Here is a 21,580-nt window from a genome sequence, read left to right as displayed (position 1 = left end):
TCATGCGATTGCCTTTTGGGAATGAGGAAGCCAGATTCACTTAACATCCTGTTACTAATTTAACAACTGCAGTAATTCACTTAGCTGTTGCAAGAAGGAGGCAAAACTCACTTAACAGCTATCTTCCGTAGCAACAGAAATGTTGGGCTCAGTTGTGGTTCTAAGTTGAGGACTAATTGTAGCGCTCAAGTGCACAACCTCACGCTCTTGGAGGAAAAGGTAGGTTATAAACCTAACAAATACCAGTCATTATGACTTTGACTTATATGATTCCTCCTGCCTTAGCATATCAATTATCCTAATCTGCATTTTGGCTTTACCTATAAAGGACTGGTAAAGCCCTTCCTCCTGACATAGTACTTATAAATTCCCTAAGCCGCTACATCTTCTGTTTCATTATAGCTACACACATCAGTATAGATGCAAGATTCTATTATTTACATCATTACAATAGTTAATTATGAAACACTGGAAGTTGTGCAATCTTATTCCGGCTTTAGGCAAGAAAGCCGGATGTGTGACTTTGTGCTAGTCTCCCTCAACTCATATCACAAGGCGGTGGTTGTGGGGAAAATAGATAGAGGAAGGAGTATTCAGGATATTTCCCGGTCTTGAGTTAATAATAAAAATATTATTATAAAAATTATTATTTATATATTTATAATAATAATTTATATATTATTATTATAAAAATAATAAAAAGACAGGATATAATTAAACACAGTAGTCAGTACAGGTAGTCCTTGAGTTAGGTACACAATTAAGCCCAAAATTTATGTTGCTAAGTGAGACAGTTGCCATGCAACTTTCCCCTCAATTTACGTCCTTCCTTTGCCATTGTTAAGCAAATCCTTGCAGATGTGAAGTTAGTAACGTGATTGTTAAGTGAATCTGGCTTCCCCATTGACTTTGCTTGTCCGATGGATCTCAAAAGGTAATCACATGATGGGACTGCAACCATCATAAACGTGAACCGAGGGCGTGCTGCAATGGTCGTAAATGTGAAGAAAAAAAACAGTCATCAGTCACTTTTCTCAGTGTCACGCTAACCTTGAACAGTCACTAAACGAACCGCTGTAAGTCGAGGACTACCTGTATTTAGTGGTTCATTTTTTTTTTTATTCTAAAAATTTAAAAACCCAGCAGGTATTAGTGACCACCTTCTCCATGTCCACGAAGGGCCCTGATGATGGCTGAGGACTATGGGATTTGTACTCCAGCGTCCTAGGAAAGGGATCAAGGAAACCCCACGCCCTTCCAGCTAAATCGAGCCAAGCCCTCCAGCGGTGCGGGAATGGGCGGAGCCATCGCGGCGGTACCTGCGCACCACGACCTCCAATCGGAGCATCCTGGAAGGCGCACCAGCGAGGGAACCGCCGCCGAGCCTCATTCCGGAGAGAGCCGGGAACCTTATCGGCATCGGCGCGTCAGCGACCCCGGAGCGAGAGCCGACCGGGTCGCCTTTCCGAAGCCGTCCTCTTTGGCCTCGGGCGCCGCGGGACAAGGTCGTTGAGACGCGGTCCTCTCCTTGCGGTCTCTCCAAGGCGAAAGCGTCTCATCGCCACCGCCCAGCGCGCGCTTTCCTCGGACCGCAGGCGGGCTTGACCGGCGGGCGCCACCAAAGTCTGGAGAAGGTCCCGAGTTCGGCCCGACGGGAAAGGAGAATCGAGCTCGGAGAATCCCAGCAGCGTTTCGGAGCAGCGGCTTTCTCGCCTGGAGTTTTGGGGCAAGTTTATCTTTCCGAGGCGCTTGCCACGGTCCTGCCAGGCCGAGGGACACGTGTGCTTGGTCTGGCCTTGGGTCCTCCGCTCTTCCCCGGAGCTCGGGGACCGCTCGATCCGAAGGGCGGGCGCTGCGGTCGGCTGGCTTTGGGACTTAAACCCCGAAAGCCTTCCCCCACCCCCGCACCTTTCTCCGTTCCCTTTTCCTCTTTCCAAGAGGCCTGCCGTTTGCTTTGATCCAGAGTAGTGGGGCTGCGTTGCCAAAAAGCGGGTGGCGCTACGGCTATGGTATTGCAGGGTTTTTCTTGAAAGGGTAAATAAATACGTTTAAGCGCTTGCAAACCTCCGTTTTGCTCTTCAGCCACGTTAGCTCTGTGGCCAAAAAAAAAAAAAAAACACAACAAAACCAAACCTCCAGAATGTGGTGCTTCCAGCCACGCTAGAACATTGCTGGAGGTTGCACAAGTTGTGCTGGTGGGTTGTGTACAATTTAACTTGTTCCGCTTTGATCTGCACCTTTCAGGGCATTGAACTTGGGGACTCCCCGGTTGCATTTGGCAAGCCCTGTTGTCCCCAGCCTGCCCAAAGTCATGATTGAGGGGTGGTGGTGGTTGTTTTTTTGGTTAAAGGGAAAGTCCACCTTTTCTTTAGGAGCCAAAGGTAGCCTAGGTAATGTAGGGCAGTGGTCACTAACTGGTGGTCCATGGACCACTGGTGGTCCGTGAGAAAATTCTGGTGGTCCCCAGAAAAATTATTTGCATGTTTTATATTGCACTAAATCAGGAGTCCTCAAACTACGGCCCCTGGGACGGATACATGCAGTGAACATTTGTGTTGCTGCAGAGAGTCTCTCCCTTCGGGGTCTTTTTGTGTGGGTCAGAGGGGGGCAGAAATTCCAACTCGGGGTCTGCTTCAGTCTCCTGGTGCAGGGCTTTGGGTGAAGGCTGGGGGGAAGTGCCACTGGTGGTGAAGAGCCAGATGGCTTTGTTCCAGTGGGACAGCATCATGGCCTGGAACTGGCTGACCATCTCAGTTTGCTGAGCCTCCAGGTGCCGATACCTGGTCTTGCACTCCCATAAATCTTCCCTCTGCTTGGAAAGCCTATGCTCCTAGTCCTCAGTGAGGTGCTTCTGCTGAGTCTCCTTCTCAGTCAGATCCAATTTGAACTGAGCTGTTTTCCCAACTCTTTCTCATGGTGACTGCTTAGGTCCAGCAACTGCTTCATGTTGGGGCCCTAAGGAGCCGGGGCGAACAGGCGAGGAGTGGGGAGTTGGCCACACCCACCCAGTCACATGACCACCTTGCAATGCCCACCCAGCCAGTAATTAGGTAGATCATATTAGTGGTCTGCGGGATTTAAAATTATGAATTTAGTGGTCCCTGAGGTCCAAAAGGTTGGGGACCCCTGATGTAGGTAATCCTTCACCACAACTGAACCCAAAATTTCTGTTCCTAAGCAAGATAGTTGCTAAGTGAGTTTTGCCCTATTTTAATGACCTTCCCTGCCACCCTTAAGTGAATCACTGCAGTGGTTAAGTTAGTCACACGGTTGTTAAGTGAATCTGGCTTCCCCATTGACTTTGCTTGACACACAGCCACAAAAGGGGATCACATGATTTCGGGACACTGCAACCGTCATAAATACATGCCAGTTGCCAATCATCCAAATTTGGATGTGACCATGGGGATGCTACAATGGTTGTAAGGGGTCATAATTGTCATAAGTCTTTTTTCAGTGTCATCAGCTTTGACGGTGAGTGAACGACTGGCCCGCAGTCCTCCTGAGGCTTATGATGGACCGACTCTCCCTAGTCGTAGTCCAATACTGTACCATAACCAGTGCCCCATGTTGGCTCTTAATCTGGGGTACAGTAATACTATTCCCAACTAATCCAATCAAGGCTGATAAAATTGTAATCTAAACATATCGGGAATATACATGGTTGAAAGAAAACATGTATTTTGGTGAATGGCTCACTTGCATTATTCATTACAGCTTAATTCTCAGGAGTTTCCAGATGAAAATAGTGGAAAATTTACTTCTATTTTTTTTGTTTCACAACTATTAAGTATTTTCCATGGATAGCAAAATACACATCACTTGTAAAATAAGTTGACCTACCCAGCCAAACAGTTAGTGTAGGGAAAGGATTTTTGTCCCATCCAGTTTATGGGATGTTTATGCTAGTGTTTGGCTAGTCTTCTTGTTTCTTTGTCCATTATCTGATATACAGGTGTTTGAACTTCCTTAATTAAAGTGATGGGACAATTGCTAAAATGTAATTGTTGTGTAGATGAAAACAGGATAAAAGAGCATTGTGAAATAATTATATAAATGGGTAATAAAGCATCAATCATTGTGTCAACTTCCTTGACCCTGAGGGCCACATGTTGGTGTATTAAGTTGGTTAATTAAGACTGTGGCCTTTGAAAATCTAGTGAGCTCTTAGACGCTTGCAAAGAGATGGAAAAAAATTCAAATTTTGGCTCCCAGTTATTTATTTATTTATTTATTTATTTGATCATATTTATATACCGCCCTATCTCCCAAAGGACTCAGGGCGGTTTACAGGCACTTAAAAACACATAAATATAATATAAAAGCAATTAAAAAACTTATTCTAAAAGCCCAATAATTAAAAATATAGAAATAAAACCCAATTTAAAACCCATAAATTTAAAATCTAACTCAGTCCTGCGCAATTAAATAAGTATGTTTTAAGCCCGCGGCGGAAGGTCCGAAGGTCCGAAAGCTGACGAAGTCCGGGGGGTAGTTCGTTCCAGAGGGTGGGAGTCCCCACAGAGAAGGCCCTCTGGATTTTAGCTGCCCTTATCTGGTATCTATGGTCTCCAGGATTGCATTCCAGAAGTGGATAGAGCAATAGCTATTTTATTTGAGAGTCTGGGGACTTTTAAGGAGAAAAATAAATATATCTAGCATTTGCAAATGCCTGCTTTGATCTTATGCCTTGCTTACCATTCCAAAACAGCCGCAGAATGTGTACTCCTCCCTTTCTAAAGAAATGCTGGAGGCCACAAAAGTTATATGCTTACATTAAACTACTCTTGCAAAGATTGCTTTTATTAGCAGTATGGGAAAGGTTATCTTCCTGTACTTTTCTTGGAAAGCAAAGGAGGAGTGCAGATCTGTAGCTGCAAAATTTATTTCCTGGAGGCTTGAGTGTCGGTAAGCCTTTAATTGCCAGGTATATTCTGCTCAAGGATATTTTGCTTAGAGTCATAAATGTAAAATAAAATTTCATTTATGATCCAAGAAGTTTTATATAGGAGATTGCTCAAGTGTATTCTGTGCAATTGTTTAGAATTATATCCATATTTGTGCATAATGCAACAGACATTCTTAGCAGTGTTATACCATTAATATGTATTATATGTTCAAAGACCATCCTATACATTAACTGGGATAAGTGTATGCCTTGCATTGTAAACTAATCTAGTCATCCCCATGTGTAACATAGGATCCAATTGATTTACTGAGCCAAAAAAAATCACATGCCATAATTCAGATAATGCCTAATAGCAAAAAACTGTACCAAAGGTGCTTTTTCAAAAGGCACCTTTGTTTTTCCTTGAAAGATTTCACTTCTCATCCAAGAAGTTTTCCGTCTTCAAGGAAAAACAAACTCTAGTTGCCTTTTGAAAAAGCACCTTTGGGACAACTATGACCTGGATGATTGAGAATCTTTATTGACATTTAGCAAAAACTGTATTTTTCATTTACATTGAGCTTGTTTACATTGAGCTTAAATTAAATCAGGAGAAATAGATCTATCCACAGAAGAATAAAAATGTTGTATGAAAGTCAGATCAGAAAATATACTCAAGGAATGTTCAGAATTTTGAAAGTGAGCTTTCTTATTTGCAATATGAGATAAAGTTGAAAAGGGAACATTTGCTTTTTCTCTGTGACTGTCAAGCTACTCAAGCTGTCAGTGGTTTCAGGAAAAATTGTGGTACCTGTTCACAGAGTTGAAAGATTTCATTAAAAAGCAATCTATCCCTATTGGTCCAACCAAACATTTCAGAAATAACAATGGCTAGAAAGTTGAATTTCATCCTGGACTTGAAATCTTTCCAGCTCATTTAATGGCTTTGGTTTTTTGCTCCTAAGTCACACTTCTGACTAGGTATATTGGACATCAGTTTTCATAACTCCTTAGCTGTCTGGTGATTAATAACTATATATTTGTTTGGAGAAGTTACTTCAAAATACCGTTTACCTTTTGTTTTGTAAGATGGCTCCAAGGCCAGGTGTTTTTCAGAGGTCTGCCAATAGTAACTAGTTTTAGCGTGTTGTAGCAGACTGATGGTTTGGACTGGAACCAGCTTGAAAAGTTGGATTGGGACAAGGTGGAATTTCCATGAATTTGTGTTCGTCTATTTAGCTCGGTGGATGTTACTTCCTGTTGAGCCCGCACAACTTGTTTTTCTTATAGACTGTGTTACAGCTTGGGGAAGGATTACACTTGGTGCCTGGGATTTATGGGGTTTACCTCTTTGTCTGGGCTGCTGCTGTGACAAGATCATCGTTCCCCAGAGCCAGAAATTGGACAATCAGATTGGGTGCACCAGGTATGTGGAACAACTTTAGCTCATGGACCAGTTGTGGCGCACTGAGCAGTGTTAGGCTGCATGGCAATGGAGAGGAGCACAACAATGGTGACTGAAGATGTTTTTAACATGGCTGTGTGGAATCAGGGAGCTCAGGTGTGACGATTGCTAAGGCAGCAGAGGCAGGTGAGATGGTCCAGCTCAGGGGTGTCAAACTCGTGGCTCACAGGCCAGATGACCACGCACTGGCCACACCCACGCCCAGTTTAGCAAAAAAGGAAAAAGTTGTGTTACGTCCCATGACGACACGAGTTTGACAACCCTGATCCAGCTGAACCCTTGATAGCTGCCTGGAATGGGAGAGCAGCTGTGGCTTTGGATCAGATTGCGCCTGAGTGGCCTCTACCCAATGGATCCCCGAACTCTCCTTGGTATATTCAGAATAGCTAAAGATTTCTAAGAGACAATCTAGAATGACACTGGCAAGCAACAAAGAGCAAAGATGATTGAACAGGAGCTAGAGCTGCGATTAATGCCTAGCTAGTGGCAATAAGGATGGCAAAACTATTATTTCTCTGCCTTTATTGCCTCTGCAGATAGCAAGACAGCAGTCCTGTTTCTGGTAACCTAATCCGTCCATGGAGGGAGTCCTTCTTAGTTTATCTCCAGAGATACTGTGAGGGATACACTGATTATCTAATGGATAAAGTTGCTTGGATTCGCTCTGTGTTGAGCTCCAGCCTTGGTGCAGGGCCAGTGGAGGTTAGAAGGCTGGGTCTTACATGGTTATCTGGGAGGAGTTCAATCCTGTTGAACTTGAGGAAGAGGACAGGGTTCTTGCAGCTGTCAGTTCAGCCACCTCTGTGTTAGATCCATACCTCTCCAGGATAGTCAAGGCTGCCTGGGAGAAGACATGTGATTGGGCCTGGGCAATAGTTACAGGTAGTCCTCCACTTACAACCATTCGTTTAGTGACCGTTCAAAGTTACAATGGCACTGAGAGAAGTGACTTATGACCTCTCCTCTTATTTAATATCTTCACGAGGCCGCCGGGTGACGCGATCTGACAGTCTGGAGTGAGTTGTCAGCTGCTTTTGTTGGGCACCTTTGGATTATAATATCTCTTCATTTCTAGTTGTACTTTATTTTATTTTTCTCTTTTTATATTGTGTTTTAACTCAGGGGTCTCCAACCTTGGCAACTTTAAGCCTGGAGGACTTCAACTCCCAGAATTCCCCAGCCAGCAGGCTGGCTGGGGAATTCTGGGAGTTGAAGTCCTCCAGGCTTAAAGTTGCCAAGGTTGGAGACCCCTGTTTTAACTGGTTAACTGTTTTGATGATGGTTCGCTAGCCATAGTCACTAATTTGAGATAAATTGAATAAATAAATAATACTTCTATCGTTAGAAATAGGCCATGTTGCACAATTAAAATAGAGTTCCTCAGTTATTATTTGGAGGTCTGCCTACCTAGCTCTTCTGCTCTGCTTTCAGTTTCCCAATTTTCCATCTGCTGCAGAAAGTAATACCCTCTTATCTTATCCCCCAACAGCTGTTGGTGTCTTGTTTTTTTTTCAACTGGGGGCTGGCAGAAGCTGCAGCTGAATGTCTCTCAGGGCTGTTTTTAAAAGCTTACACTGTGATATGATCTTTGGGTTATAGCCGAGCATTTTTTAAAAAACAAACAAACAATAAGTAGTTAGGCTAAATGTTTTATTCTTAGTCAAAATTAGATGAAGAACAGCTTCCCTGAATCTTATTCTCATACCTGCCTGCTTGTATACAAAAATTTACATCTTTTACAGGAACTGTGGCGTTGCATCAAATATACAAACTTGACAAACTACCTTTTAAGTTTCCTGTTATTAAAACAAATTGAGGAAGAGGAGGAGCTGCATAGTTTTAATCCAATTGGGATTGTTCATGAATTGCATAATAATTTTATTATATTTATATACCCGCTCAACTTCCAGCAGCTCTAGGCGGTGTTAAAATATTTTTTTAAAAAACAAACAACAATAGAGAAAACATAAATAATAGAAGACAAAGGGAAAACAGTGGCAGAGAGAAACAGAAAGGAAGAAATGGGTATCAATTGTACTCTTCAAAGGCCTGGACAAAGAGCCAGGCCTTTAAAGGCCCTTCAAAATCCTAGTAGGGTGGATGCCATTTGAATTTGGGGGAGGGGGGGAACCTCAGTCCAGAGGGCAGGGGCAGCGAAGAAAATACACTTGCCATTGCTTAATCGATGGAACCTGGAGCATGCCAATCTTGCCAGATGGAATCAGTTGGGCCGATACTATAAGAACTAAAGTGTCTGTTTAAAAGAAACCTAACATCTTTTTCCTGTAATTTTGTGGTTATATATTTTTTTTTATTCAACAACATGCTAGTGAAGTGACTATCTAATGGGCATATCTATCATCTTGGCACGAACTGGTAACAATTAGCTTTCCAGACTGCTTTCTAGGAATAGTTATTTAAAAATAGATTTCCATATTTTGACTTACAATGCTTACCAAGCCTAAAGCCAATGTATGTATTTGCCAGCAGTAAAGTTAAGGAGAAGAATATGATTTTTCAAAAGTGCCTATAGTAGGCATTTGTGAGATGATTCTCTCTTTTGCATGTAGGTTTGGGGAAGATGTTGCTGTCCAGATCCAGCGGAAATGGTTTCTGTACCCTTCAGAGAACATGCTGGTATGAAAAAAGAGTTACTCATTTGAAAGCATATTTATAGTGAAGGGAAACTTTTAATTCTGCACAATGCATCCAAATTCAGAATTCCTGCTACCTATAATTCTGTCAAAGTGGATGCAAAAAGCTACAGTCCAGAACACTTTGTCAACTGGAATCTTAGACATGGTGGCAGTAATTAAAAGTTCTTATCAGAGGTGCTTTTTATTAATGCTGTCTTGATGAAGTTAGAAGGGGTTCAGCTAAGGAGAAGAATAATGAGATGACCTCATTATTCATTATGTCATTATACTAAATCGCTCATAAGTTATTAGAATATCATTGTTGACTATTTCCCTTTAGAATTATTTTTAGACAGTGAGCTTGTTTCTATATTACTAATACCTTATAGCAGGGCTGTCAAAGTCCTGGCCCATGGGCAGGATGCGTCACGCACTGGCCACACCCGGTTTAGCAAAGGGGAAAAACGTCCCGATACGTCCCACGACGATGCCATGATGATGCTGGTTTGACACCCCTGCCTTATAGGATTGAAAAAAAGGCAGGAGAGTTCAAATGTGTTCTTTTTAGGCTGTTGATATTGTTTAAAAAAGTCTAAATTACCCAAATTTTAATCTCAGGCAAGCTTAAATCAGTTTGATTAAATAACAGCAGTCTTGCAAGAGCTGATCTTGGTCCATCAACTTCTCTTTTCAAACCTGTCCCAACTCCATCCTTCCCTGTAATGGTGTTACAGATTATTAATAAAAAAATTACAACTTCATAAAAACAAATCCAGACACCTTAGCCCAACTTACCTAAATAATATATTTCAGTCTGTTTGCCTTGGCTCCTTGCACTGATATATGTAGGCCTCTAATCTTATCTATAAATGCTTCCTTTCCCTTTTAGCAGGGCTTCTGCCTCTACAGTTCCAGAGCAAGCATACAAACTTAAGAGATCTTTTTTATTACTCCATTCAATTTCACCTTGAGTGGAGACAAACGTTAATCAGTAATGATTGAGATTCCTGGAAAGCAGATATCTGACACCCGACTGCTTTTGACTGCAAAAGTCATGTTCAGAAGTTTAGGCTCTCCTACAAAGATCTAGCAATCCAAATGTAGCAGAAAAAGAGTTTCCTTTTTTTTAAAAAATCAATGGTGTACTGTTGGACTTTGTGCATGCTAAAATAGAGCCTGCAGTGGCATGTTAAACTTCTTGAAAAATTTGACCCATATGCTTTGGTTATATTGCGGTCTTGGAGGCCAAACTCATTCTGACTTTAAAGTTCCAAATGTTATTTTTTTGTTTTGTTTTGTTTTGTTTATATAAAAAAGTTTTATTTTTACATTCATATCCAATAACATATTTAATGTACAGTCATATACAATTAATCGGGCCTGCCCGGTCACCACCCCCTTCCTTTGACTCTCTTCTTTATGAATGTATCTTTTCTTTTATGTACACTAAGAACATATGCATCAAGACAAATTCCTTGTGTGTCCAATCACACTTGGCCAATAAAAATTCTATTCTATTCTATTCTCTACCTTCTTCCCCCTTTCTTATCTACATCCTCTCCTCCTTCCCCCTACTCCTTTCTTCTCCCTCTTCTATCCCTCTTTCTTCCTTTCCTCTTTCCCCTTCCTCCTCCTTATCCCCTCTTCCTCCTCTTCTCTTTCTTACCTCCTTCTCTCTTCTCCTTTCTCCCTTCCCACCATTCTGAAATGGTAGACGAGCAGCCCCGACCTTACATTAATTATACATCTTCACTCATCCCTGTACATTAACCATCAATCCATTTTCTACCATTGTCCCCCTTTATTACCCTCCCCCTTACCCCCCCTCCCCCCACCCTGACTTTCCAGAACAAAATGCAGGGTATCAAAACTAACAATCATAATCCAAAATAAATCTTAAATTATAATCTCTAGTCACTCCACACATAATCACACTCTCAATTCCCCCCTCCTTCAAAAATATATCTAATACAAAATATTTCCTAAATTTACTCATATGCTATTCGATATTTTTTTATCTGATACTTATTTTGAATATAATCAATCCACCTTTTCCATTCTGAAATATATTTTGCTTGTGTATAGTCTTTCAAATACGCAGAAATTTTTGCCATTTCTGCCAAATTTGATACTTTAAGTGTCCATTCTTCAATTGTAGGTAATTCTTCTTTCTTCCAATATTGAGCAATCAAAAGTTGCAGCTGTTATTAAATTCAAGATCAATTTAGTCTCTATAGCTATACAATCCATAATTATTCCTAATAAGAAAAACTGCGGAATAAACTTAATCTTCTTTTTTAAAATATTCTGCATAATCCACCATACTATAATCCAAAATGCTTTAACTTTTTTGCAAGTCCACCATATGTGGTAATAAGTGGCATCTTCACAATCACATCTCCAACATTTAGCCTGTACATTAGGATACATACATGACAACTTTTTGGGGTCTAAATGCCATCTATAAAACATCTTATAAAAATTTTCTCTCAAATTTTGCGCTTGCGTAAACTTAACATTCCTTACCCAAATTCTTTCCCATGTTTCCAACATTATAGGTTGTTGAAAATTTTGTGCCCACTTAATCATACAATCCTTAACCAATTCCGTCTCTGAATCTATTTCTACTAATACAGCCTCTTAATATGCTGTTGACCTTGATCTCTCATTTGTTTTAACAAATTGTCCTCAGTTTGCCTAATACCTATTTTCTGATCTAGTTTCCATCTAACTTGTAATTGCCCATATTGAAACCATGTATAATTTTTACCTTCTTCTCCCATCTTTTATCTAGATTTTAATTGTAATCCCCCCTTTTCCATACAAAGAAGTTCTTTATAAGTAACTACCTCCATCTTTTGATATATATTTATATTTTCTATCATATGTCTCGGGATTGCCCATATTGGTATCTTTCCATCTAATTTATATTGATATTTCCTCCACACCCTCAACAGTGCATTTCTAATTATATTACTTTTAAATATCTTATCAGCTTTCTTGTCATATAGTAAATAGGCATGCCACCCTTATAACAAACCATAACCTTCTATATTCAAAACCCTTTCCTCAGTTAGATTAATCCAATCAGTAATTACTGATAAAACAACTGCTTCATAATACAATTTTAAATTAGGCATTTTAAGACACCCCCCCTTTCCCTTGTATCCTGCATTATTTTTAACTTTATTCTTGTTTTTTTGCCCATCCATACAAAATTATTAATCCCTTTTTGCCATTCCTGTAAATTTGTATCGTTCTTAAGTACTGGTATCATTTGAAACAGAAACAAAAACAAAAACCTGGGCAAAACATTCATTTTTATGGCTGCTATTCTCCCCAACAAAGATAATTGTAACTTCTTCCAGTTCTCCATTTCTTTCCATACCTTCTGCCACAATACCTCATAATTATTTTTATATAATTTCACATTCGAAGCTGTAATATATATTCCTAAATTTGTTTTCCTAAATTTGTTTTTTTTTTTAAGAAAAGGAATATTTCAACTGCAAAAAGTTTCCTTCCCTCTGCTTTCAGGGAAATGTTTTTCCTTTTTCTAATCATAATCCAGAAGCTGCTTTCTTTTTTTCTTTTTTATAAAAAAGTTTTATTTTTACATCCATATCCAACAACTCATCCAATGTACAGTCATATACAATTAGTCGGGCTTACCCAGTCACCACCCCCTCCTTTTAACTCTCTTCCCTCTTCTACCTTCTTCTACTTTCCAGACCTTCCTCCCCTTCTCTTATCTACATCCTCTCCTCCCTCCACCCTATACTTTCCTTCCCCCTTTTCTACCCCTCTTCCTTCCTCTTCTCCCTCTTCTACCCCTCTTCATTCCTCTTCTCCCTCTTCTACCCCTCTTCTCCTCTTTCCTACCTTCTACTCTCTCCTCCTTTCTCCCTTCCCACCATTCTAAAATGGTAGCTGGGCAGACTCGACCCTACATTAATTATATTTACACATCTTCAATAATCCCTGTACATTAACCATCACTCCATCCTCTACCCTCATCCCACCCCCCACCCCGGTTCCCCTCTCCCTTACCCCCCACCCCCCACCCCAACTTACCAGAACAAAATGCAGGGTATCAAAACTAACAATCATAATCCAAAATAAATCTTAAATTATAATCTCTAGTCACTCCACACATAATCACACTCTCAATTCCCCTCTCCTTCAAAAATATATCTAATACAAAATATTTCCTAAATTTACTCATATGCTATTCGATATTTTTTTATCTGATACTTATTTTGAATATAATCAATCCACATTTTCCATTCTAAAATATATTTTTCTTGTGTATAGTCTTTCAGATAAGCAGAAATTTTTGCCATTTCTGCTAGATTTGATACTTTAAGTGTCCATTCTTCAATTGTAGGTAATTCTTCTTTCTTCCAATATTGAGCAATCAAAAGTCTTGCGGCTGTTATTAAGTTCAAAATCAATTTAGTCTCTATAGCTGTACAATAATCCAGAAGGTGCTTTCTTGTTGACTTTATTTTGAACGTTTCAGAAGCTTGTTACATGTGGTGAACGCAAGCTGCTCTCAAAAACAAAGCCGGACTCTGCCAAGTCAAGAGAAGGCCAGCCAAGGAACTGAACAAACTCTTGCGTTCGAGATCTGGCAACTCGCCCTCTAGGTCGCCTGTTCGCACTACTCTCTCTGGAAATAGGAAACCGCCCTTTTGTTTTAAGAAGATTTATTTGAAAGTAGGTTAGGGGGATTCTTAGGTTTTGTTGCTTGGAGACCAGAAAAGAGTTCCCTCTGCTTCCTGGCAGCCTCCTTTAATGCTTTCTCCCCTTCCTCCTTCTTCCAGTGATGGATTTCTACAGTTTCCTTTGCTGTTGCTTTTCTGTGTTTGCATCACAGGCTTTGTAAGTGTGGCGCATGATTCAGCACATTCAAAAAGCTCATAGTTGTGACCCAGTACATTTAAAGGACGCCGGGAGACCTCTTCTTAAATGGCTGCTTGCAGAATAGAGTATGTGCTTTCTACAATCAGAAAGGACTCAACCATGGTTTGCAAAACCCAACTTGAGAACCATTTGTCATTACCATGCATTGAAGAACTGAGGGGTGAAATAGCTTTGGCAGGCTGCTGAGAATTCTGCCATGGTAACCGGAAGCTCTTCAGAACATAGAGCAGCCCTGCTAGACGGGATCAAGCATCCGTCTGATTTGGCCTGCTATTTTGGTGGACCACAATCGTTTAGTTCCAGGAATTGTGCAAACTGGGTAGCAGTTCAATGGAACAGCTGATCCACGTTCCTTGTCCCTAATGTTTAGAGACACATCTTCTAGCTTCTTATTAGATTATTTTTCATAATATGTCTTTTTTTCCTCCCTCTCTTTTTAGAGACCTCTTGAGATAATAGATGACATATTCTTTGAGAAATTATTATATGTGTCTCTGATCTTTCATTAAGAAAGGCTTAACTTGTGTGGAGTCTTTCTGGGTGTACATGTCTTCTTAAAGTATTGCATTGGGCCCATTTCTTTTTTTTTTTTCCTTACAGGTTAAGAGAGATGACTTGGAGAAACTGTCCTCCCACTTATTGGGTGCGGCTCCCCTTCTGTGCCCATAGCACTTGGAACAATGCTGGCAGCAGGAGGCGCAGGCTGATGGTAGCAGCGGGAGCAGGCCTGGGTGTGTGCAGCATCTTGGCTTATGGAAACCGCCATTGGCAGGTGAGGGAGTGAAAAATGGCACGGCATGTCACCCAGGAATGGAATGTTGAAGGCTTCAGGCTGCTGGGAGAGGGTGGTGTTGAAACTCTGCTTCAGTTCAGATTTCCTAAATGCTTTCTAGTTTAAGAAATAGAGACTATTTAAGGCTGAAAATCCCTATTACTGAAGGGGCCCAAAAACTATCTCCCACGTGCAGTCACTATGATGCCTTTTGTGGCCAAAAATGGATAGAGTAAAATATTTGTTCCCTCCTTTTTTTTTTAGTTTGAGACAGATGCCTCAGGCAGCTACTTTGCTGCTTAAAACTGCTTAAACTGCACCCCCATGTAGGCCCTGGCATCCCCTATTTTTGGACTGTGGTCTGGACATATCAAACCACATCTGGTAGGGCTCTTGAGTTGAGAGAAACATATCTGAATACTGTCGATGAGGATTCTTAATCATCCAGATAGAATTATCTAGAAGAAGTTGAATCATGGCAGCTGGATTTATTTCCTTGTTGGTTTGAGACGTTTAGCTGTCCATCCAAACAGCTTCTTCAGTCTGAACAATTTGTTTAGAGGAATCTGAGTAGGCAAAGAGAGTGCCAGCTCCAAATCCCTATGTACTATTCCTTTCTTGATTTCCCCTTTTGGCTTTCTTGCAGGCAGCCACGGATGAGCCTCCAGCGGGCACACAGATTGCCTCATTCCCTTGCTTCACCCGAGAAGAAGTGGCCCGCCATCATAATGAAGCGAATCGGGTGTGGGTGACTTACGGCAGTGAAGTTTTTGATGTCACCAATTTCTTAGAGCTTCACCCTGGGGGCAAAAGCAAGATTCTTCTAGCAGCAGGCGGAGCTTTGGAACCCTTTTGGGCTCTCTATGCTATGCATAAACAAGATCATGTCCAAGAGATCCTTCAAGAATATAAAATAGGAGAGCTGAGCCCAGAAGAGCCTCCTCTGCCGAGCCCAGATGACCCTTATGCCAACGATCCTCCGCGCCATCCTGCCCTCCGAGTCAATACCCTCAAGCCCTTCAATGCAGAACCTCCTCCAGAGTTACTGGCGGAATATTTTTTGACCCCTAATCAGCTCTTCTTCAAGCGTAACCATCTCCCAGTGCCAGTTGTGGACCCTGAAGCCTATCGCCTGTGTATTCAGAGTCCCTCTGGACGGACCCTGTCCTTATCTTTGCAAGATCTGAAACAGAAATTTCCAAAATACGAGGTTACCGCCACCATACAGTGTGCTGGCAATCGCCGGGCAGAGATAAACGCCATCCAGAATACCAACCGGCTCGGGTGGAGCATTGGGGCCATTAGCAATGCCTGTTGGGGTGGTGCCCGGCTTCGGGATGTTCTAATGCAAGCTGGGTATCAACCAGGGGATGAAGGCCATGTCTCCTTTGAGGGCCTGGACAAGGATCATAGCGGCACTGTATATGGAGCCTCCATCCCTTTTCAGAAAGCCATGAATCCAGAAGTGGGTGTCCTCTTGGCATATGAGATGAACGGGGAGGAGCTGCCTCGAGACCATGGGTTCCCTCTGAGAGTTATTGTGCCAGGAGTGGTGGGGGCTCGTAATGTAAAATGGCTGGCTCGGATTACAGTGGGGCCAGAGGAAAGCAAGAGCCACTGGCAGCAAAAGGATTACAAAGGATTCTCTTCTTCCGTAACCTGGGAAACAGTGGATTTCTCCAAGGCACCTGCCATCCAAGAGATGCCCATCCAATCTGCCATCACTGAGCCATCTTCTAAGACCTCTGTCTCTCCTGGAGAGCTCACAGTGAAGGGCTATGCCTGGAGTGGTGGGGGGCAGAGGGTGATCCGTGTAGATGTCTCCCTGGATGGTGGGAAAAACTGGCAAGAGGCAACGCTATCTGGTGAGGAGCAGTTGCCTGGCCAAGCTTGGGCTTGGAAGCTTTGGCAGCTGGATGCTTTTGTGCCTGCTGGAACCAAGGAGTTGAACATTGTCTGCAAGGCTGTGGACACCAGCTACAATGTGCAACCTGAACATGTGAAACCACTCTGGAACATTTTGGGAGTCCTTAACAATGCTTGGCATCAGGTCCGTGTCCCCGTGGAAGAGGAGTGAGAGGCCTGACTGGGCCTAGAAGCATTGAGGACTGCATCTTGGCTTCTCTATATTTTGCTGCTGCTGCAGGGACATTAGCCCCTGCCCCTGGAAGAAGCCAAGAAGGGCTGAGTCCTTGAACAGGGGTCTGGTTCTGGTCTCCCTTCCTCATTTTCTGTGCAATTCCTGTGATTGTAGAATTTGGGGCTAAGGCAAGGGGTGGGGTGGGCAACTATGGCCTTTTACGACTTGTAGACTTCAACTCCCAGAATTCCTGAACCAGCCATGCTGAGTTAGGAATTCTGGGAATTGAAGTCTACAAGTTGTGAAGGGATTATAGTTGCTCACCTCAGTTTAAGGTGTTTATTTTCTTCTTCTAAGGGTGTGGTGGTCTCAGAAGTGTTGCTTGCTCTCCTTCACTTAGCTTTCTCCTTAACGGAGATCCACTTTCCTCAGGTATTTTGGATTTGGACTTTTATACTCTTTAGTATTATTTCCGTTGTCAAAGTTCACCAAATTGTTTGCTGGCTGGAGATCTTTTTTAGGGTACCCCTCCAAAGATTTATTAATGGTATTGGATCACTTGACGCTAAACTAAATAACCCATCTTTTTAGGAGCATAGGCCATTTTATAACCTTGCTTTCTCCATTCAGTGTGATGCCAACTTTGGCCTTGCCGTATTTAGTGCCTTCAGCTATTTTATGGGAGAACTTGAGGAGTTGATATTTCTCTCACAATTAACACTGAGGAGTATCGAAACTTAGCATTTTCGTTAAAAGACCTGGGAGCCTTGCCCCACATCAGGTCTGCCAGTCACTTCTTGCTGCATGAATACGCCACAGCAACTCTTCTTGTAAGCTATTGTTTTGGGCAGGTTTTGCGGTCACCTAGAACCCGTAATATTGGAGTAAGAAACCTGATATTCCCAGCTGCTTTGATCTGCTCTCAAGAAACACAGACTTGCTCATGCCTGGCTTAGTGGTTTCCCCTCTGTATTTCAAATGTTGGTGCTTTGTAACCTTGGTCAACATACCTTCATTAACCTTGTTGCTATAATTTTATTTATTTAGTAAACAACTTTGGACAGCTGTCCAACTCACACAGAGATAATTCCAGGTGACTTAACAAGATTTTTAAAAATCCACCTTGTAACAAAACCCACCCCACCCCCCAGGGCAGCAACAAGACAATCAAATCAGCCATTTGATCATCTCCATCTTCCATTTGTGGTTCCCAGGCCTGCTGACAAAGCCACATTTTTAGGGTTTTTTGGAAAAGCGGCAGGCTGAGGACCACCCATACCTTTTGGGGGAATAATGTTCCACAAAGAAAGGACCACCAGAGAGAAGACCCTTTTTTTTTTGTGATCCCACTACATAATAATCCTTAATTGATGGGACCTCTAAGACGCCCTGCCTTTCTGTTCTGGGTGTAATTTCTTGGTTTGATTAGTGCACCTCCAGATTCTGCTGAAATAAGAGCTGTTTCTAATCTCTCGTTCTTACGTAAAATAGGTTGGTTGTCCCAGATAAAAAACTGAATAGGATTCTTGAGGTCTGCGGAGAAGAGTAGATTTCATCAGCTGTTATCCTCACTAGAATTCTTTTCTGTCTGGGGACCGACCCTTGTTCTTTATTTATAGAGAAGGGCCTGGACCTGCACTTTGAGAAACATTTTAAATTAAGTCTCCTGAGCCAGCAGGTTTCACAGAGAGAATGGATCAAGATGAGAGACTGCCACATAGGGGGATTCTGTTTTATGAAAAACAGCCAGGCGAGCAGGGGGGCCTTTGGGCAGAAAAAGTTAACACTTCCTTTGCATAGCCTCAGCTTCACAGAGGGGCTCATATTGCCACACGAGTTGCTGCTCTTGATGGTAGCAAATATTTAATTTTTCTTCCAGGCCATGCTGGGATCCTTTTTCCTACAAAGAAATCTTCTCTGTGCCATCTTGACAATGTTGTATCTTCCTCTCACCTTTCTTGATACAGGTAGTCCCCGACTTACGACCATTCATTTAATGACCGTTTGAAGTTACAATGGCCCTAAAAAAAGCGACTTACGAGCATTTTTCACACTTATGGCCGTTGCAGCATTCCCATGGTCATGTGATCAGAATTCAGATGCTTGGCCATTGCTTCATATTTATGATGGTTGCAGTGTTCCAGGGTGATGGGATCAGCTTTTGCGACCTTCTAACAAGCAAAGTCAAAGGGGAAGCCAGATTCACTTAACAACCGTGTTACTAACTTAACAACTGCAGGGGTTCACTTAACAACTGTGGCAAGAAAGATCATAAAATGGAGCAAAACTCACTTGATAGCAGTCTTCCTTCGCAACAGAAATTTTAGGCTCAATTGTGGCTGTAAGTCTTTTTTTTTTATTTGCATTTATATCCCGCCCTTGTCCGAAGACTCAGGGCGGCTTACACTGTGTTAAGCAATAGTCTTCATCCATTTGTATATTATATATAAAGTCAACTTTTATTGCCCCCAACAATCTGGGTCCTCATTTCACCTACCTTATAAAGGATGGAAGGCTGAGTCAACCTTGGGCCTGGTGGGACTTGAACCTGCAGTAATTGCAAGCAGCTGTGTTAATAACAGACTGTCTTAGCAGTCTGAGCCACCAGAGGCCCAAGTCGAAGATTACCAGCATAGATTAGACCCAATTCAAATTCAGAAGTGAATTATTTAAGGCCCTAGAGCTGGGGGGGGAAAACCCTGCCACCTAAAAAATAAGTGCCAGATTAGCTGCTCTGGGAGGCCCGCCTATAGGTGGAATGCCACCAAAGAGAAAATTGTTCCCTGCATGTGACCCATTGATCCTAGCACCTTGAGAGGAAGCTGAACCATGATTTTTGCCTATAGCCAGACTCTTCACCTGTCTGAAATCCAAGAAACAAGGGTCAGTATCTCGACACTGAGCACCGAAATTATATCTAGGAAAGGAAAGAAAGCTGTGGACCTTCCTATAAGGAAGCTAATGAGCTAATAAACCATAAATGGTGCTATATGACTCACGAAGGTATGAACTGTGTTTTGTAACTCAATGGCCGGGTTCACAAAACATTCTAGTTCAGACCCAAAACCAACCACACAACAGCTCAAGGTGTCATTGGGCCGAGTTCCCTTTCGCTGCCCAACATTGAATTTTTGTTACATAACTCTTTGCTCCCTTTCACTCAGGGCCATCCTGTTTGAGAGCCATAGATCAAAACAGCTGGGGGTGGGGGCGGCATCAGGTTTGCCCACAGGGGGTCCTGCCGAAGCTCTCCTGATTGCTTTGTTGCTCTGGGCATCAGTTTAAGCTGGCAGGTGGATTGATTCCTCCAGGTTGATGGATGAGTTTGTCTGTAGTTCTCCTGCATGTCAGCACTGCAGCACGGAGGGAGAGCAATTGCCGTGGACGTATTGTCTTCCCATCTTTGATAGGCTAAAGCCAAAAAACAGAATGAAAAAGTATCAGAAGAAAGTTCTCTTATAAGACTTTCCAAGCTCAGGAATTTAATTTTGGTTAAAAAAAAAAAAAGCATGCATCCTCCCATAAAAAGTGGTTTGTGTGCTTTTTTTTAAACCTGTTTTTTAAAAGATACTACTTGCTGCCCCCTTCTGGGAGTGGTAGGAAATGGTTTTATTTCAATTATTCTCTCCTCTTGTTGGGGACTTGTAGAAATTCTAGGGCTAAACGGATCTTCCTCACCTTTCTTGATACAGGTAGTCCCGACTTACGACCATTCATTTAATGACCGTTTAGTTACAATGGCCCTAAAAAAGCGACTTGAGCATTTTTCACACTTATGGTTGCAGCATTCCCATGGTCATGTGATCAGAATTCAGATGCTTGGCCATTGCTTCATATTTATGATGGTTGCAGTGTTCCAGGGTGATGGGATCAGCTTTTGCGACCTTCTAACAAGCAAAGTCAAAGGGGAAGCCAGATTCACTTAACAACCGTGTTACTAACTTAACAACTGCAGGGGTTCACTTAACAACTGTGGCAAGAAAGATCATAAAATGGAGCAAAACTCACTTGATAGCAGTCTTCCTTCAGAACAGAAATTTTAGGCTCAATTGTGGCTGTAAGTCTTTTTTATTTGCATTTATATCCCGCCCTTGTCCGAAGACTCAGGGCGGCTTACACTGTGTTAAGCAATAGTCTTCATCCATTTGTATATTATATATAAAGTCAACTTTTATTGCCCCCAACAATCTGGGTCCTCATTTCACCTACCTTATAAAGGATGGAAGGCTGAGTCAACCTTGGGCCTGGTGGGACTTGAACCTGCAGTAATTGCAAGCAGCTGTGTTAATAACAGACTGTCTTAGCAGTCTGAGCCACCAGAGGCCCAAGTCGAAGATTACCAGCATAGATTAGACCCAATTCAAATTCAGAAGTGAATTATTTAAGGCCCTAGAGCTGGGGAAAACCCTGCCACCTAAAAATAAGTGCCAGATTAGCTGCTCTGGGAGGCCCGCCTATGGGTGGAATGCCACCAAAGAGAAAATTGTTCCCTGCATGTGACCCATTGATCCTAGCACCTTGAGAGGAAGCTGAACCATGATTTTTGCCTATAGCCAGACTCTTCACCTGTCTGAAATCCAAGAAACAAGGGTCAGTATCTCGACACTGAGCACCGAAATTATATCTAGGAAAGGAAAGAAAGCTGTGGACCTTCCTATAAGGAAGCTAATGAGCTAATAAACCATAAATGGTGCTATATGACTCACGAAGGTATGAACTGTGTTTTGTAACTCAATGGCCGGGTTCACAAAACATTCTAGTTCAGACCCAAAACCAACCACACAACAGCTCAAGGTGTCATTGGGCCGAGTTC

General features: G+C 42.2%; 1 protein-coding gene across 3 annotated transcripts; it reads left to right on the top strand.

The window, feature by feature from the left end:
• Positions 1–925: 925 nt before the first annotated feature.
• SUOX (sulfite oxidase) lies at positions 926–20,435 on the top strand. 3 transcript variants are annotated; one of them, XM_058166049.1, is made up of 5 exons: positions 1,532–1,726; positions 6,179–6,314; positions 8,924–8,990; positions 14,516–14,687; positions 15,334–20,435. In XM_058166049.1, the coding sequence occupies exons 3-5, from the start codon at positions 8,935–8,937 to the stop codon at positions 16,762–16,764; spliced, it is 1,659 nt and encodes a 552-aa protein (XP_058022032.1). In that variant the 5' UTR covers positions 1,532–1,726; positions 6,179–6,314; positions 8,924–8,934; the 3' UTR covers positions 16,765–20,435. The 3 variants fall into 3 exon arrangements, with proteins under 3 accessions (XP_058022029.1, XP_058022030.1, XP_058022032.1); XM_058166046.1 differs by lacking the exon at positions 6,179–6,314 and having other exon boundaries at positions 926–1,726; XM_058166047.1 differs by lacking the exons at positions 6,179–6,314; positions 8,924–8,990 and having other exon boundaries at positions 926–1,726.
• The last annotated feature ends 1,145 nt before the right edge of the window (positions 20,436–21,580 follow it).

Source organism: Ahaetulla prasina, chromosome 2 (assembly GCF_028640845.1).
Source record: "Ahaetulla prasina isolate Xishuangbanna chromosome 2, ASM2864084v1, whole genome shotgun sequence".
In the NCBI taxonomy this organism is placed as follows: domain Eukaryota; kingdom Metazoa; phylum Chordata; class Lepidosauria; order Squamata; family Colubridae; genus Ahaetulla; species Ahaetulla prasina.
This window is presented reverse-complemented; position numbering and strand designations above follow the sequence as displayed.

What these genes read in the sequence shown, in the direction of transcription:
- SUOX (XM_058166046.1), top strand. Translation starts at nt 8,935, where the DNA reads ATGTTGCTGTCCAGATCCAGCGGAAATGGTTTCTGTACCCTTCAGAGA. An exon ending in ACCCTTCAGAGAACATGCTG is followed by an intron (nt 8,991 to 14,515) that starts GTATGAAAAAAG and finishes TTTTCCTTACAG; the next exon opens with GTTAAGAGAGATGACTTGGA. An exon ending in ATGGAAACCGCCATTGGCAG is followed by an intron (nt 14,688 to 15,333) that starts GTGAGGGAGTGA and finishes GCTTTCTTGCAG; the next exon opens with GCAGCCACGGATGAGCCTCC.